Source organism: Pomacea canaliculata, linkage group LG12, assembly GCF_003073045.1.
Source record: "Pomacea canaliculata isolate SZHN2017 linkage group LG12, ASM307304v1, whole genome shotgun sequence".
In the NCBI taxonomy this organism is placed as follows: Eukaryota; Metazoa; Mollusca; class Gastropoda; order Architaenioglossa; family Ampullariidae; genus Pomacea; species Pomacea canaliculata.
In genome coordinates this window covers 22,703,770-22,720,603 of record NC_037601.1, presented here as the reverse complement: position 1 = coordinate 22,720,603, position 16,834 = coordinate 22,703,770, and the positions used below count along the sequence as shown (strand labels likewise).

The 16,834-nt window shown below is 46.7% G+C and overlaps 1 protein-coding gene across 1 annotated transcript in view; it reads left to right on the top strand.

Annotated features, from left to right (window-relative positions):
* Positions 1-1,578: 1,578 nt before the first annotated feature.
* LOC112576597 (inositol 1,4,5-trisphosphate receptor type 2-like) overlaps positions 1,579-16,834 on the top strand; it is a 141,807-nt gene continuing 126,551 nt past the window's right edge. The window contains 1 exon segment of the mRNA XM_025259175.1: positions 1,579-2,108. Within this exon segment, the coding sequence (XP_025114960.1) occupies positions 2,001-2,108 (108 nt within the window). The 5' untranslated portion in view covers positions 1,579-2,000.

The following is a 16,834-nucleotide window of genomic DNA, read 5'->3' as shown; positions in this document are numbered from 1 at the left end:
GAGTGAGGGGCTGGAGCTTCACTTGTGGCTGTGAGACACAGTGCGACAGGTGGCCCAGTCCTCCAGTCGGCTTCCTCTTAGAGCAAGGCTAGAAAGTCTCTTCACTTACTCTTTGAAGACCAAATTTGTTTTGACAGCGTGTAGACGAGTTTTATTCCTAAAGGACTGTTTTCTGGAAGAAAGTAAACAGGTCTGAGGACTGGGGCCTGGCAGTCAAGCAACTCGTGAAATGTGTTCACTACTGCGGTATAAAATGAACTGAAGAAAGAGGTTGCATCGTTTGCTCGGTGGGATCCAGCGCTCGTAACTGTCATCCCCTGATCTGTGACCAAGAGATTTCAATGATATATAATATTATATATATATATGTCATAATCTCTTGACATCTCAGTGCTGCCAAGAGAGAAAGTGAACACGCACAATGTCGTCGCCGAGTGGTTTGACGAGGACAAGATGGACACATGGTGTGTGAGGCCACAGAGCCACAACTACTTGGCATCAGTCTCTGATTGACCTCATCAGATGAAACTGTAGAGTTAAGAAAGGAGGAAATTACAACAGCGATAAGGTAAGCTGAACAAAGCACACAAGACGAAGGTGTTAGTTGAAAAAAACTATAACCCAAAGCATAAGAGATTATAAAGTGTATCAAAAACAACAGGAAAAAAGTATTTTCAATAGAATTACTTGTCATAAATGTTTTCGTAAAATCTAGGGTTTAATCGACAAATAGAAACTAATTCTGATGTTGAGGTGAGTGTGCCAAAGCCAACAAATCAGTAAATGGTAATCACAGAAAACCACTTTCTTTAAACTGTTTTTCTGTGAAGGTGTGGATTCATCTACCCTGGTGAAAAGCTAGTTTGTTTTTCATTGAAATGCGGGTGGAGGGAGCAAGACACGATGTTTGCATTCTCCTTAAACTGTGTTGAGTGAGCTACCTGCCTGTGGCGCCTGCTTGTGGCCGGCAACCACAACATTGGTATTCAAATAACTCCGCATTAGTATTCAGGTGATTATTCCTGCCATGGCTGGCACCGAGCTCTCGCCGTACGGCGGCTGTGACCAGGGTGGATGTAGGGGTGGGCACGGGTGCACATCTTCAGCTCGCCGCTAGCGACATCCTCACACACCCGTTGTGATGCCATGGTGATGAGTTCCTCCCGTCGTCTCGTGGCAGCAGGCGGACCCCCCGCAATGGCGCCGGGCGGAGTCTGCAGCACAACAGCGATGGCCGCACTTCCGGAATAGTGGTTGCCGACCTTGTCTTTGAACTCATTTAAATCTTCATGTAAGTTGTTATCACGTGCTACTTCCCTCCTTCATCTCGTCAAGAGAGAGCAGAGGTGAGAATCAGTTGGCTGCCGAGCGACAAAGTAGTCTTGTTGGACATTCTTACAGCGCCACCTGCCGGCACGACATGCCTTCTTGTTTACCTGTGGGAGAGACAACTCCGTGCAGGAAACTGCGAACTGTGAGTGTGTACTGAGTGTATTATGTGCTGACACACAACCCAGCCTAACTTTTCTTCTTCTTTGCTATTTGGCAATTGTCCTGAAAATATTTGCATTTATCTGTGAGGAAAAAAGAACAGTAAGTGGGGAAGGTGCTGTACTAAACAAGGTGTGCACAGCAAGACTGGATTGTATAACGGACATGCAACTTTCAGAAGGTGGTTTTTCACCTGTGTCTGGCCCTATGGTCCCTGATTATGTTGTGTGATGTCGACTGTGGCACCGAGGCTGCTGGCCGAGTGACTTGCACTAATCATGGTGGTGATGAACCGCCGACCATTTCTTGTCCTCAGTCCTGTCCCAACCACGGACTTCACAGGGTGTGAGACTTTCACAATGGTGAACCTGAGTGATGCTGATGTTTGTTGGAGCAACTCACCACCACTGGTGGTCGTGACTGTCGAGACCTAGTGTCGGCACTACTCACACACTCACCTGTTGCCGATGTCCTCACAAAGCATCTCACCCACACACTGACACACAACCATGAGCGGCGAAGTCATGGAAACTAAAATCTGGAAATACTATCCTGTTGAGGAGGAAAATCCCGAACTGGAGGACTTCGGTGGCGTGAAATGGTGGTACTGGAAAAGCGTGAGTACCTCTTGCCTCATTCCTCTATTGTTTTTCTCCCTCTTTCATCCCTTCCTTTATTTTTGTCATTTTTGTTTCCTTCACGTCGTAGTTCATTGAAACCGTTTATCGAAAATTCCGTGAGTAGAACTGTGTGTGACTCACCTTTATACTGTTGGAAGTGGAGTGGGGCGGGGATAGTGATAACAGTAGCGACGACAAAATGACGAGCGTGGTTACATGAACGATCATGATGATGGTGACATGTGATGCAGAAAGTTTGGGCTCGAATATAGGATTGGTTTTTGTGTGGAAGGCCCTAATATCATAATAATAACATAATGTCCGTGTGTACCGCTCGTGGACTCACCAGAATTTAAGTAAAGTGATAATGCCACTGGAGTAAATAATGATGATAATAATGACGATGATGAAAGAATTGAAACCACGCGTTTCCTACTTATTAGAAACTCAATGCGCTTTATAAAAGAAAGGGAAAACACACACACACGCAGACACACACAAACACACACCCACACACACACACACACAATTCAGAATGTCAGCAAACAAACAGCTAGAGAAGAATTCAACACAAATACAAGAAAAAACCTTGAAACAAAGCATGCCGGGTAGCTTCAGGTACGAAAGTACAGGTAGACAGAGTAAAGGTGAGAGTGGGGCAGTCTATGGAACCGGCAGAATATACAGAGTGAGGTGTGCACAAACACTAGGACCCGAGAGGTCAAGTAGGCTCCTACATCAGGTCAAGCAGCTCCTACATCAGGACAAGCAACTCCTACATCAGGTCAAGCACGCTCCTACATCAGGTCAAGTAGGCTCCTACATCAGGTCACCCAGGCTCCTACATCAGGTCAAGTAGGCTCCTACATCAGGTCAAGCAGCTCCTACATCAGGTCAGTCGTCATGACGACGAGTAGCACAACAGTTGCATCATCGGTGGAGAACTAGGAGGCTGTTGTAGAAAAGAGATGTCAGAGGTCAAGGTTAGCTGCTGACACAGATGCCAGAGCAAAGCCATGGCAAGATGGCGCCGATGTGGCCGAGGGCCGCTGGTCAGCGAGGGAAGTGGTCCATGAAGTGTAGCATCGGGCGAGTAGAGATGGCGGGTAGGCATCCTTCAGCTAGTCACGAGAAGGGACATCACTAAAAGCAAAATAAAAATACAAAACAGAAAACAAACAACATTAACAGCCACATCTAGCAAGCAATGAAACTGTCCAGCGGAAAGTTCTTGAACTTTTGTTCAGTCATCTGTGTGAAAGTTTAGTTGGCGAGAGTGCAATGAAGTGAGAACATGTGACTGCGTCTTGGTGCGTGAAGGATGAGTGCTTCTGGTGTAATATAGATGACCAACTCTTCTTCACTCAGCAGTGGATGTGGTTTGTTGTGGTTTGTTGTGGTATGGACATGGCCGTGTCCAGATGCTGTCAGTGAACCTGCCCGCAGGGTACACCAGCCCCTAATGGCCAATGTTGAAGTTCATAATGACCCTCCCTTCTGCCATTTTATGGACCTCGACTACAGCCCCGTCACTAACTGGCAGCCACAGAACTTTACAATAGTTATTCACTAACAGGATTTAATGCCACTCCATCCCGCACACCACCGAGTGCCAGAAGCCACAAATGGCCGGAAGCTGTCCAAGTGTCGTTTGTTTTAAATCAGGCGCGCACTTGATCGCGTTATTAAAATCGAAGCCATCATCACGGCGAGTAAAAACTAATTAGCAACGATTTTCCAGGAAGTGAATAAAGGTGAGTAGACTTGATTGAGAGTCCTTTGCTTGTATTTATGGTTGAAGTAGTGGCCCTTTACACGCATCATTCAGTCCTCCTCCCATCGAGCCGTCCACACTTTTATTACCTTTGCTGTTTCTCCTCTTCTTCATTCCTTTCTTCTGAAAGTTTCCTCTTTCATCTGTTCTTTCTTTCAATCTTTCTAGCTTGTCCTTTTTCTTGACCTTTTTCTCACATATGTTTATTTTTAAAAACCAAACGCACACCGCATGACGTTCACACTCATCATGTGATAGCGAGACGAGATGCAGCATCACGCACTAGACGCACCACCTCTCGCCAAGTGTCTGTGGGGTTTGTTGTGATCCTGAAGATGGGCTTGGGATGTGTAGGGAAGCGCAGACCAAACCACTTACTTGTGGTGCATTAGGCATGGCGCCCCCAACTTCCGCCCCGAATATCCAAGGTGCGTCAGACTCTGACGCCTCGCAATGGACTTGTTGAGGGCCCTGCGACCCCAACGACCCCAACGACCCTGGTGAACTCTTGCAAGGAAGTTATTGCTGGGGAGCGATCTTTTTTGCCCCGAGCTTAAAAAAACCGACTGCACTATTGGTGTATCACTGTCGGCAAGTCTGTGAGACAACCTCAACAGTTGTAGTCTACAACCAGGGTTCCATTCCCTTAAGGTCAAAAGGTTGTCTTTACAACATCCATATTTGTATATATATAAAACTTAGGAGGGGGGAAATTTTCGTCATGGACAGAGACAACCTGTCATAGAAGGTCAGAGTAGTTGTTGACCCCACCATGCATTTCTTCATCTCAACTTTAGACGACCAGTGACCTAGACCTCGAGCTGTGCGAGTGAGGAGTGTGTGATGCCACAACAGCTGGCAGACCCGAGAAATGAAACAGATGCAAATCCTACTGACACTCGCACCTCATGAATCAGCCATGAAGACGAAAATGGTTTCAATAGGAAGTTAAACATGTTTCATGTGTCGGCACCCGGTGCAGTGGGGAGGAAGTGGCAAGGTCCGCCTCACGCGCAATCAAAGTGCGCAGAAGTGAAAGGCACGCGCTTGCAATTGTTTACACACAATACTGCGGCTGCCAGACCCTCGCCTTCATCCTCCAGCACAAAAATTCAACAAACCCACGCACGTGAAATTCCTCTCTGTGGCGAGAGGCTGATACAGGGATACAGTAGTACACCATGAATGAAGCTGCTGCCGAGATGGGAGACACTCGGCTTCGTGTCGCTCAACTTTATTCATTTTTACACTTCTCTGCTCCATCGTCGTTTATCATCCTCTCCTCCCTCTCCCTAATGATGTAGCGGAAATGATCATCACAAAGATCAGAGCCATTCTTTCATTAATTAATTAGCGCACGTGTGATTGGGGAAATGTTCATGACTAGTCTCATGCTCAGCTTCGTCAGGGGCGACAACGGCGTGTGGATTGTACAGACAGGAGTTGTCTCAGCATGTGCAGCAGGTATTGCACAGAAGTACGGGTAGGGAGCATGATATTTATATATTTATACTTTCCATTGTGTGTGTGTGGGGGGAAGTTTTATTGATGAATCTTTAACAACAGTAAATACTCAAAATCAAAGCAAAAGAAATTCTCTGAAGACAGAAAACTCATAAAGGTATAAAGACAAAGTACTCAAGAATGAGTAAGTCAACGAGAGTCCGGTGCTGGATGGGACCACAGCCACAGTTCACTGTACCCACAATGCTGCTGACACCTCAGTTGGAGAACCCAGACATTTGATATTTCTCTCTGCCAGTCCTTCTGTCGTCTGCTGCCTGTGGCTGTACCTTCCGTCCATCTCTATCTCTAAATAAATCACTTTTGTTCTCTCGTGGGTAAAATTTCTTTCTTTCCTGACATAATATGAAATTAGAAACGTTTAAACGAATCGTTCTTTGAAAAAAAATCCTGTTGCCTCCAAGTAAATCCAGCTAGTGATTGTGCGGAAATATTATTTCTTTCTTTACATATATTTATTTTGTCTGTCTTTAAAGAAATAAGTAATACGCGAGACGCAGAAGGTAACAGCAGTCTCACTGTAGTGACAGGCTTGTGGTTAGTGACGATGACACGTGAGTGGTTCACCGTCTCCTTGGCACAGTCTCTGGTGGGCACAGGAAGTGGTTAGTCGTGTCTAATTGTGCGCTAACCCTTAGTTACCACTTGTAGTGTCTGTTGGACCATGGGTACCGCCCTCAGATCCCTGTTCCCAGTTCCAGCCCTGGTCCCTGCTGGTCTTTCACCTGATGGCATGGCGCTGGTCAGTCTCACGGTCTTGCAGCAGGACGTGGACACCTCCATCCGCTGACACGGCGATGAGCCCCACCCTGATGAGCACCACCCTGATGAGCCCCACCCTGGTGTGGCGCTGTCTCCCCGTGTGTACAGGGTAGCCACGAGTGAGGCGCTGGGAGGGTTTTAATGGAAATGAAAGAGCTGTGCAAATATTGGACGTGGAGCAGAACCAGCCACCCGCATAAAGCGAGATCTCCCCTCATCCACCCTCTTGAAATGTCAAAGGTCATCTCAGCCTCGGTGCCGACTTGTCCTCTGTCGCAGTTAAAAGCACTGGATGGAAAGATCGATGAGTCTTTAGGCGATGTCAGCTCTGAGGTGATTCCGTCGTTTGACTCATCGACGTCGACGTTTGTCAAACGTACTCCACACACTGGGCTCCGCTGGGTACGTCACCGTCACGTAGTTCACACACTGGGCTCCGCTGGGTACGTCACCGTCACGTAGTTCACACACTGGGCTCCGCTGGGTACGTCACCGTCACGTAGTTCACACACTGGGCTCCGCTGGGTACGTCACCGTCACGTAGTTCACGTCACCAGCAACAGAGTTTCATAGCAGAGAGGCTTGTGTGGTGTGTGTGTGTGTGTGTGTGTGTGTGTGTGTGTGTGTGTGTGTGTGTGTGTATGTCTGTGTGTGTGTCTATGTGTGTATGTGTGTGTGTGTACGTGTGTACGTGTGTGTATGTGTGTGTCTGTGTACGTGTGTGTACGTGTGTGTATGTGTGTGTATGTGTGTCTGTGTACGTGTGTGTACGTGTGTGTACGTGTGTGTATGTGTGTGTCTGTGTGCGCTCGCAAACACGGAGGTAAATCTGTTGGAAGTCAGAATTATTTGAGACTGATGGCCTGCTTTGAAGTCCAATAATGAGAAGGAAAGGTGAAGTGTGAAAAAAACATTTACACCTCCAAGCGTTTGGCTGAAATATCAACTGAATAAGTTCGGGTACGTACTGAGCGAGCAGAGGAGCGAAAACAAGACCGGAACTTGGAAGAGAGGAAATAATTAGCAAAACAAAAGTTCACATCCTCGCCTCGGTGTCGGGCGCCACAGTTTCTGGCCCCTGCAACATCTCGGGGCTCGAGAAACATCTTGTTTGCCAGGGCAGCCATGCGTGTAAGAGAGAGAGAGAGAGGGGGGAGACAGGAAGCCAGTGGGGGAGGGAGGGGAGGGGACAGATAGCTGAAAGAAAATTGTACGAATTTCCCCTCGGACAGATGGACTCGCTCGCAACTGTACATCGTGAAGCAACATAAATATTGTGAACAGAGTGGGACCTTAAGGCATCTCGACACCAAAGCACTGGAGGACAATGGGGTGGGTGAGTGTGTCGGTGTGTGTGTGTGGGTGTGGGTGTGTCGGTGTGTGTGTGTGGGTGTGAGTGTGTCGGTGTGTGTATGTCGGTGTGTGTGTGTAGAAGGAGAGACGACACCTTACATGACGTCACTACCACACTCCGTGCGCCTCCACCGAAAGTCTGGTGAAATTTTGTTTTGCTTTCGCTTCTAAAAACCTGAGCATTTGTGTACATTCCACGCGCAGGCAAGTGGTAAACAGGTTGGTAAACAAACCTCTTACGATGCTCTGCTTTAAAGAAGAGTAAAGCACGCATGAGTGAGCCACAGAAAACATGTAAACATACTTGAAATAGACAGCAGTCAATAAATACAATTGCTTGGTTTACACAAACACTACATGAAGGAGCACATGACCACTCCCTGTTTTAAACACCTGACTACACCTGTGTGATCACGTGACAATAATACTCCACTGTTCAGCAGCAAACCAAGGAAGCCTCTGTAGCTGAGACAAGAAACTGATGTAACACTTGCCGCAGGTGCACTGGACTGAAACACTACAGAAACTAATAAAACTGAGAGCTGTCGACACAGGTTAGCCAAAATAAACTGCGGGCAGACACCTGTTAGCAGAGTGCATCCCTGACACTTCTAAAAGGTCATCCGAGGTTATGTTGGATGCGACCTCTGACCCCGAGCATCTTCGTTATGTCGTCTAATCACACTTTGGTGCACTCAGTGCCGCCAGCCTTCCTTTTCCCCGCCAAGCAACTCAAAATGGTTTCTGTGGAAGATTTACCTGGCCAGCCTCGTTTCCGACTGCCTCACCCTTTCCCTTTGAGTGCCGGAACATCCTTAGGGAGGCCGCTGGTGGCGCCCGTGCCTGGACATGTCTGTGAGGCGGGTACACACCAGAGGGCGCGGAGTGCAGGGGATGAGGTGCACGCGCTGTACCCGCGTGTGGAAGTGAGAGTTGGTGTAGCTACAGATTAGTGCGCACCCAGCTGTGACGGGGGGGAGGCGGTCAATGATTGGAGCGTCAGTCGTCACAGGGTAGCGGGGGTCACAGGGTCACGCTCCCCCGCCCCGAGCTGTGCATCAGAGGCTCCGGCAGCGCGCGGACATGAAAGGCGGCTGATGTCTCCGCACGTGCCACACATCAAGATGCGCCACGTGCACCCACTCCAGCGTCTGTCAGTTGGTCGGCACCGGAAATAAAAGCCCTCGCCATGACACCGGGGAAAGTTACACGTATAAACACATCATCTCTTTTTTTATTTCTTCCTTCATCTATTACGGAAAAACTGTTGAAGCTCACGGAAACGGAGAGGAAGAAATCACGTCTGTGAATACAGCTGCGGGATTTTCGATATTCTTTTTCTTTTCTTTATGTACGCTGTCTTCTTAATCATCTTTCTTTCTTTGTTTTGTTCTTTCTTTTTTTTTTTCTTTGGTTCTTTTTTTTCGTTCGTTTTTTCGTTTTTTTTCTTTTGTTCTTTCTTTTGCTCTTTCTTTTTCCTGTACTTTTTTTTATTCTGTTTCTTTTCTGTTCTTCTTACTCTTTGGCCTGTCCTCAGTTTGGCACAAGGCATAGCTGGGTATAGGGGATGGTGTGACCAGGAGAAGGTACAGTCACGTGTCGTGTACAAGTCACGAGGGCCGCTTGCTGTTCGGATCTCGTGCACACCTAGACCACGTGGCTCAGTTCCAGCAGCAGACGGCCCAGCCACAGGTGCCACAAGAAAAGGTAGCTCTTGTGTGTTCTGGCAGCTTGCAGGTAAATAAAGCCTCCCCTAGTTTCCCTGTTAAAGTTCGTCACATCCTCCAGGCACGAGACAGGGAGCGACAGGTGTTGCTGATGTTTGCGAGACTCAGCATGATCACAAGGCGCAGGTCCTGTCACTCACAACACCCTGATATCAACTGTTCGTGTTCCTTGGGTAGTTGTCTGCAAATTAGGACAAACGGTGCGCAGGAAGTTGTAATAAAATAAAGTGTGAATCCACAGGATGGTGTGACAAACATGTCTGCCAGGAGCACAGACCGTGTCCATGGTCACAGTGCGATGAGCAGTTATTTCCACATACTGTGAACACCACGATGTCTTACAAAACGTGGACAGGAATACAGAATTCCACGTGTCATGTCCATGTCAAATATAAATGAAAACCTCATTCAAGCATGAGTTGCTATGGTAACAATGTGACAGTTGTGTGATATTCAGTCTCCCATAAACAACTTGAGTGTCAGCACACGCGCTCAGTTTTAATCGGAATTTTCACAGAAAGATTTTAAAGCAAATATCAGCCTCCAGTCTTCTCTTTATGTATACATGCATCGTACATTGAATGATTAGTTTGTTTCCATGTCAGTAAGGTTGGGGGGACAAAGCAGGAGCCACTGCACTCACCCTCCACTTTCCGCGGAGACCGGATGCGGAAGTGGCGATGTGCTGATGCTGCCAGAGTTTAGCGAGTCCACACACACAAACGGACTTGTTGACACAGCACATGCATCACAGACTACACACAGCATGCACAAACAGCATGGAGAGATGCTCGCACACGCATCACACACACACACAGGTGACTGGGTACAGACAGCTGACATTTTTAAACTCCGGCGGCACTTCAAACAGAGCTTTGTTCACTGGACAGACAAGCTTTGGCCATCTCACTGGCAGACCATCCAGGCTTGTCACAGATGCGGAACTCAGCACTTTGTGAGGAAATTATTTGCTTGTCATCGATCAGTGGATCTGTTCTGAGCCGGAAATTAGTTGACGAGTGACGTTCCGTTGACTGGAGGCTTTGGAGCTTTTACAGCAGCTTGAGTGTGCATCGCCCCTCTCCTCGCCGGCGTCTTCGTCGTCACTGTCCTCCTGTCCCACCTCTTGGCTCCGTCTGGTCACGAGTTGTGTGACTGGACTGCTGCCACACCATTGTTTCCGGTTAACTACTAAAACGAGGCACGAGACGACAAAGCTTCCGGTTTAGTTATAGTCATTGTTGCGGCTCGCCGAGACTAACTGTGGAGAGGTTGGCAAGAGGCTAAACGTTGGTCTCGGCAGACAGACAGCCGTCCACCTACACACGTCCATGTCTGGTCATCTTGCATGATTCTTTCTCTTTCTCTACTTTAGTTGTAACTTGACCTCACGTGCAGTCGCCCTACTGACCACCTGGCACTGGATGGTCTTGGCCTGACTGCCATACACCGGGGTCAGAAGGTCGTGTCTCCTGTCACTTCTTCTAAACTTTATTTTGTCTACACATCTAAAACACTTTCATTGTCCACAGCTACACAAACAACCGTGTTCCCCTAACCAGATAATGGTTTTTATCTGAATTGTGTTTGTCTTTCAATAGACACACACTAGACACGTGGTTGTGGCTACTTCTGTCATACACTCGGTGCTTGAAGGTAAGATGCACTTTACTATGACACGTGTGTCGATGAGGTGCGCAGGTAGACATCAAAGGAGTTTTTGCGGCCTTTCCTCCCTGTGTAAGAATGTTTCTGTTGCTAACGGCAGTGACTGTGACCGTTGTGGTTGTTTGAGGTTTGGATGATCTGGTGACCTCCCCAGTGTCTGACATTTGCTGTGAGAGCAAAGTCTGATCACCTGGCTTCACAGCAACAATCACATTTATCGCCAGCCTCCATCTTTGTAGGAAACAAGCGGCGGGCGATAGCAGGGACTCCATTGTGACAGACATTCATACAAATAACTCAGGGTATGGCCATGATGACAGGACATCACACGGGTAAGGCAATACGGGGCTCAGCAGTCACAGCAGATTAATACAAACTGACAGCATCTCTCCTGTATTAAAGTGTTGCAATCACATACAATCACATGGTGCAATCACACATTGTTTGTGACCGATTGTGTGTGCTTTCACTTATCTCTACATCTGTCTGTCCTTCTGTTCAAATGTCCAGACACCCGTTATTTCTCTTGTCTACCCGATTCCCTGCGTGTGATTGTCTTGCTTCTTTCAGTTTCGCATGTTCTGTGGGGCGTGGGAACATCTCATAATTGGTTGTCACTTTGTCTGTCCGTTGGTCTGTCGGTTGGTCTGTCGGTTGGCCTGTCTGCTGGTCTGTCTGTTGGTCTGTCTGCTGGTCTGTCTGTTGGTCTGTCTGTGTGTGTCAGTGTGTTAGCTTCTAGTTGCAATCCTCTGTCCTGGCTCCAGCTCTTGCGTGGGTGAGGCTCTTGTGTCCACATCAGCTCAGCCTGCAACAGGCGGAGGTGTGGAGTGTGTGGCGAGGACCTGGGCACCCAACGACAACAACATCATTGTCTCCCTGGGTAGTCCTGTAGCGCCGTCTGGCAGCAAAGCACGTGCCACGATGACTGATTGCTGTAATCAGTGAGACTGAGAGGCTCGTCACTGAGAGCATCCCCCTCCCCAGGCCATCAAACATGCGGACAACCATTCCATTGGCTGCTGTGCCCAGTGGGTGAGCACGATTCAGGTGGGATTGGAGAGAACTGTGTACACGGGAACACCCTGGTGGGGATCTTTTTTTCTGTTTATCAACCGACAAATTTATATCTACGGGACGCACTCTGGCTGCAGTAGGAGCTGTAAACACTATTTCAACTCATCTTCTACACAACTTATTCAAAACATCAACAAGGACCGTTTCCCGCCTAAGAAAGAATAAAGTGGATGAAGAAGAATCAACTGAAGATGTCTGGGATGGCTTAATGATGTGAAATATCAGCTTCACTAACCCTGTTTGTCAGCATCAGCTCCATTCTGACATCTCTACACACATTCCTTGGCTTCCGATGTTGAGGTCGACCTCCAGTGGCTCGTCTTCATTGTCTTCTGCAACCATTGTGCTTCCTTGTTAACAAAAGAAAATAACACCTTAAATGAGCTATTTATCAAAACAAACTCCTGACACAGACTGTAGCTGCGTTTATTAAACTATAAATTTTTACTGTTTCCGTTTCGCGCCAGGCCGATGGCGAGGCGGGACAATTGATGCCAGCGATTATGTGGATGTTTCTCATTCTCTGACTTGAGGAGCTAGTTAAAGCCACGTGAGAATTCCGACTGTCGTAAACAAAATGCGAACAGTGGCTGTCTCTCCTGGGAGGCAAGTTAAAACATTTTGTGTAATTGTTTTCTGAATGCCTGCCCTAGACAGACAGGCCCGCTGCCTCTTGTGTGGAGAGTGTGGAGAGACAGAGATGCCGCCGGAGAGGTCTTCAAGCCGCAGACCCGCTGGTGATACCACCGAGGTAACTAAAGGGTGTGTCCTGCAGGCACTGACAGTTCTACCCTACAGGTAATACACTTCTGATGGATGGCGAGCCGTGTGGTGACTAACTTCATCGCCAAATCCTCCTCAAAATTCTTCGCTCAAAAAGATGGCATAATTCTCAGAACTAAGTCCACTACAGACACACGGGCCTGCACCTGCGACAAGTGAGCAGCAAATAAACTCATTTTTGAGGGAAAAGGTTTTCATGGAGAGCTTTCATCCTCTCGAGATGTTGCGATATGTCTTCACAAGGACCCGCTTGTCCAACGTGAACTGTACGTGATGAGCACGTAGTGCGTGCGTCACGCCGGTGAGCCTCGCCAGGTAAGCTTCCCCCTCGTCGGTAAAATCACAGTTTCATTCGAGTGGTCGGAGGATTAAAGTCAGCGGTTCTCAGCTGCCTTGTGTAGCAGAAGACAGTATCTGGCAATTTCAGAACAACATGTGTTGTTTACGCTTCTCGCCAAGCAGACGATTGTGAGTGGTTCATCGACGGCGATCTGGGAAGGCGTGGCCGTGGAACGGATGGCAAAGATCTGGTGTAAACAAAAGGTAAGAGGTTTGTGATAAATACATAGCTTGCAAACAAGAAAGCATGGCAAGAATGCCAATGTTCACATACCTTCATACTTCCATGGCATGTTTGTGTCGGTGATCCACGCTCACTCCCCGACATCAACAGATAACCTGGGCGACAAGACAAACCTCAGCAAACATATTCCCTAAATATACTCAGATATATGCAAACAAGGCGATAGAACAATTCTCTGCACTTGAGTGTGAGGACATGTGCTTGCTCTGACTTTCTGTGTGTTGACAGTGTTTACATATTTGGGGTTGTACCCTGGGTAGTCTGTGTACAAATATTTTATAAAGCAAGTGTGGGTCTTCCCTTACCTGGCTACACATCGGACAGGTGGGTCTGTGGTAAGGGACGGCAATACCATGCAAATGTCTAAACCTCTAGGAGAAGGTCCGAGGTAACAGCAGGGTGTAGTGGAAACAAGAAATCACAGAAAATAAACAATAAACACGGCGAGTTGTCGGTCAGTAGTCAGGAGCCTCCACAAGTGTAAACAAAGCGGGACTGAAACAAACAAAGACTTGTGGCATGAATAAGATACTTCGTTGTTTACCTGAAAGTCTTACTGATACATTTGGTAGAATTATTTAGTTGTTGTCTTGTTTCACGAGTAGAAGTGAGCAGTGAACATTGGTGTGGTTAGAAATAAGTTACAAATAAGTCTTATTTACTCCTTGTCTGCTGATGTGAGAAGTCTGGTTTGATGAGTGTTGGTGCTTGTGAGACAAATATTTGGATAAGTCTGTTGTCTTGGGGAAACCTTCGTTACTGACCGCTTCCTCAACGATGTTTGTGAGAGACACGGCGATGACCAGTACAATGAAGACATTCTGTTTGTTCAACTCCTGGCATAATTCTGTGTATCATTCTAATCAGTGTTTACAGATAATTCTGTGTACACACACACACGCACACGCTCACACACGCACACGCTCACACACGCACACACGCACGCACACATACACGCACAAAGACAAAGCCCCCTTCCCCACAAGCACGTGACCAGATGGCGGTGCTGATGGAGGAAGACGGAGGACGAAAGTTGTAAAATAAATGTCGGCAGCGCGGAGCACTCACACAAGAGTCCCCGTTCAAGAGTTATTTTTCTAATCTCATTTCCTCGAGGAAATTAAATATATCGCACAAAGGACACAAACCAACACACTTGCCTTTATCCCCTCCAGCAGCGCGGCCTGGCCTGGAGCAGGCAGGAGGAGGTAGGAGCGGGTACGAGCAGGCAGGAGTAGGTAGGAGCAGGCAGGAGTAGTCAGGAGCAGGCATGAGTCTGTGACTGAGCCCCCCGACACCTGTCAGTCACTGGAGCTCACGCCTGTCAAAGCCTCTCAGTACCTGCTATCAAAGGTGCGCGGGTCAAAGGTTGCTGCAGGTCGGGACAAACAGAGCGGAACGTCACGGTCGCCGGGTGCACGTGCTGATTACACGCTCTGCCTGTGATTGCCGCTCGTGGGGCTGATTGCATGCTCATGGAAACTACTCTTACTTCCCCACAGTTGGGGTCAGGGCTACATGTAGACATTTGTAGACATCTGCTGTGCTCCTCGCTGTTGTTTGAAATGTTTCTTCACATCGCATCTCACGTCGCTGGGCGGCGCTGGAGGTTGGCTTCACGGGAAGTGACGACACATGTTGTGGAGGGTTTGTTTCATGGAGAAGTTGACTACTGGATGCTGGAGTGTCTCCTGTCTCCTGTACTCTGCTGTATTACTGTGTACTGTCGGTACTCAAGCTACAATTTTCCTGTAATGTGTTACACTTACAATTTCGTGTGTTACACTTACAACTTTAAATCAGTTTTATTTTAAAAAGTTTTACAACTGTGGGGTACAATGTTTCAATAAAACTAAATATGTAAGGTCGAAGGTTTAAGATCCAAAGTGTTTTAATTAGAATTGTGTTGTACAGCCTGCCTCAGAGCTCTGCATCAGCAGTAGGAGGAGACAGGAAGGGGCCAATGTTAAAAATATCTTGCAGTGTGACTTTTAAAACAACAAAAGCAAGTTATGTCCGTGAGAGAGACTAACTGAAATATAAATTAGTACAGCAGTAACATGTTCATACATATTCCACCAAGACAGCTTTATTTGACATGTTTACACCCAGAGACCTTTCACTGCGTTCATACAACATTTTAATGAACCTACTTCCGGTCTTCTGAACGTTTTTTTTCTGGAGTTATCTGCCCTCCTAATGACCGTTGTTATTTTGTTGTCATGTTGTACAGTATTGTATTTGTTGTATTGTATTTGTTGTATTGTATTTGTTGTATTGTATTTATTGTATTTGTTGTATTGTATTTGTTGTATTGTATTTATTGTATTGTATTTATTGTATTTGTTGTATTGTATTTGTTGTATTTTATTTATTGTACTGTATTTATTGTATTGTATTTATTGTATTTGTTGTATTGTATTGTATTTATTGTATTGTATTGTATTGTATTTGTTGTATTGTATTTATTGTATTGTATTGTATTGTATTGTATTGTATTGTATTGTATATTGTATTGTATTTGTTGTATTGTATTTGTTGTATTGTATTGTTGTATTGTATTGTATTTGTTGTATTGTATTTGTTGTATTGTATTTGTTGTATTGTATTTGTTGTATTGTATTTATTTATTGTATTTATTGTATTGTATTGTATTTATTGTATTGTATGTCTATTCACTCAACCAAACCTCTTGCTGTCTCGTCTACCTGCAGCTTGCAGTCTTCACTCCGGTAAATACCCGCCGCAGGCCTGAAGCACTGACTTACAACCCACAGACTTTTTTGTCTAGAACTCCTTTCCCACATGAGACTCCATTTTGTGTCTGTCTGTAACGAATGTGCTTCCCACAGGAAGAGCGCTTAGGGTCGACAACTTCTGGCAACCGGAAGTGCATCAAGTTCCTAGGAATTCTTCTCTGGAAGCAGGACAAGGTAGCGCGGCGCAAAGTCGGTGGCTGCGGAAACTCATGTAAACAAAGAGATAAACTTGCTATGAAAAAGAAATTTGCTAAATGAATATTTCATAGCTATCCTTGAAGGTCCCCAAGGTTAATGTTGGAGTGGAGGGGAGTGGAGTGGAGGGGAGGTCTGTGGGATCAAAGACAATTGGTTAGCCGGACGATGCCAGCTGGAACTTCCGTGCTCCTACAATGTGTAATTGTTCAAGCTCTCTAAACCAAACTCACTGTTGTCGGTCATTAATTGCACAGACGCACCTCAACATTCACAGATAAACGCAGTTTATTACAGACGTCGATGGCCCCCGAGTTTTTCAACCAATAAACAGAAATAGTTAAGATGAAAAGAAACAAGCTCAAGCAAGTGCAATTTTCCTCTCAGTATAATATTTTATGAGGGAAAGAGAAAACGTGAAGTGTGCGGAATGTGTGTAGGTTGCCATGGCAATAAACACTGTGGTGCCACCACACAGGGGCAGTCGCCCCTCCCTCCCACAACACGCACGCACACCTGAG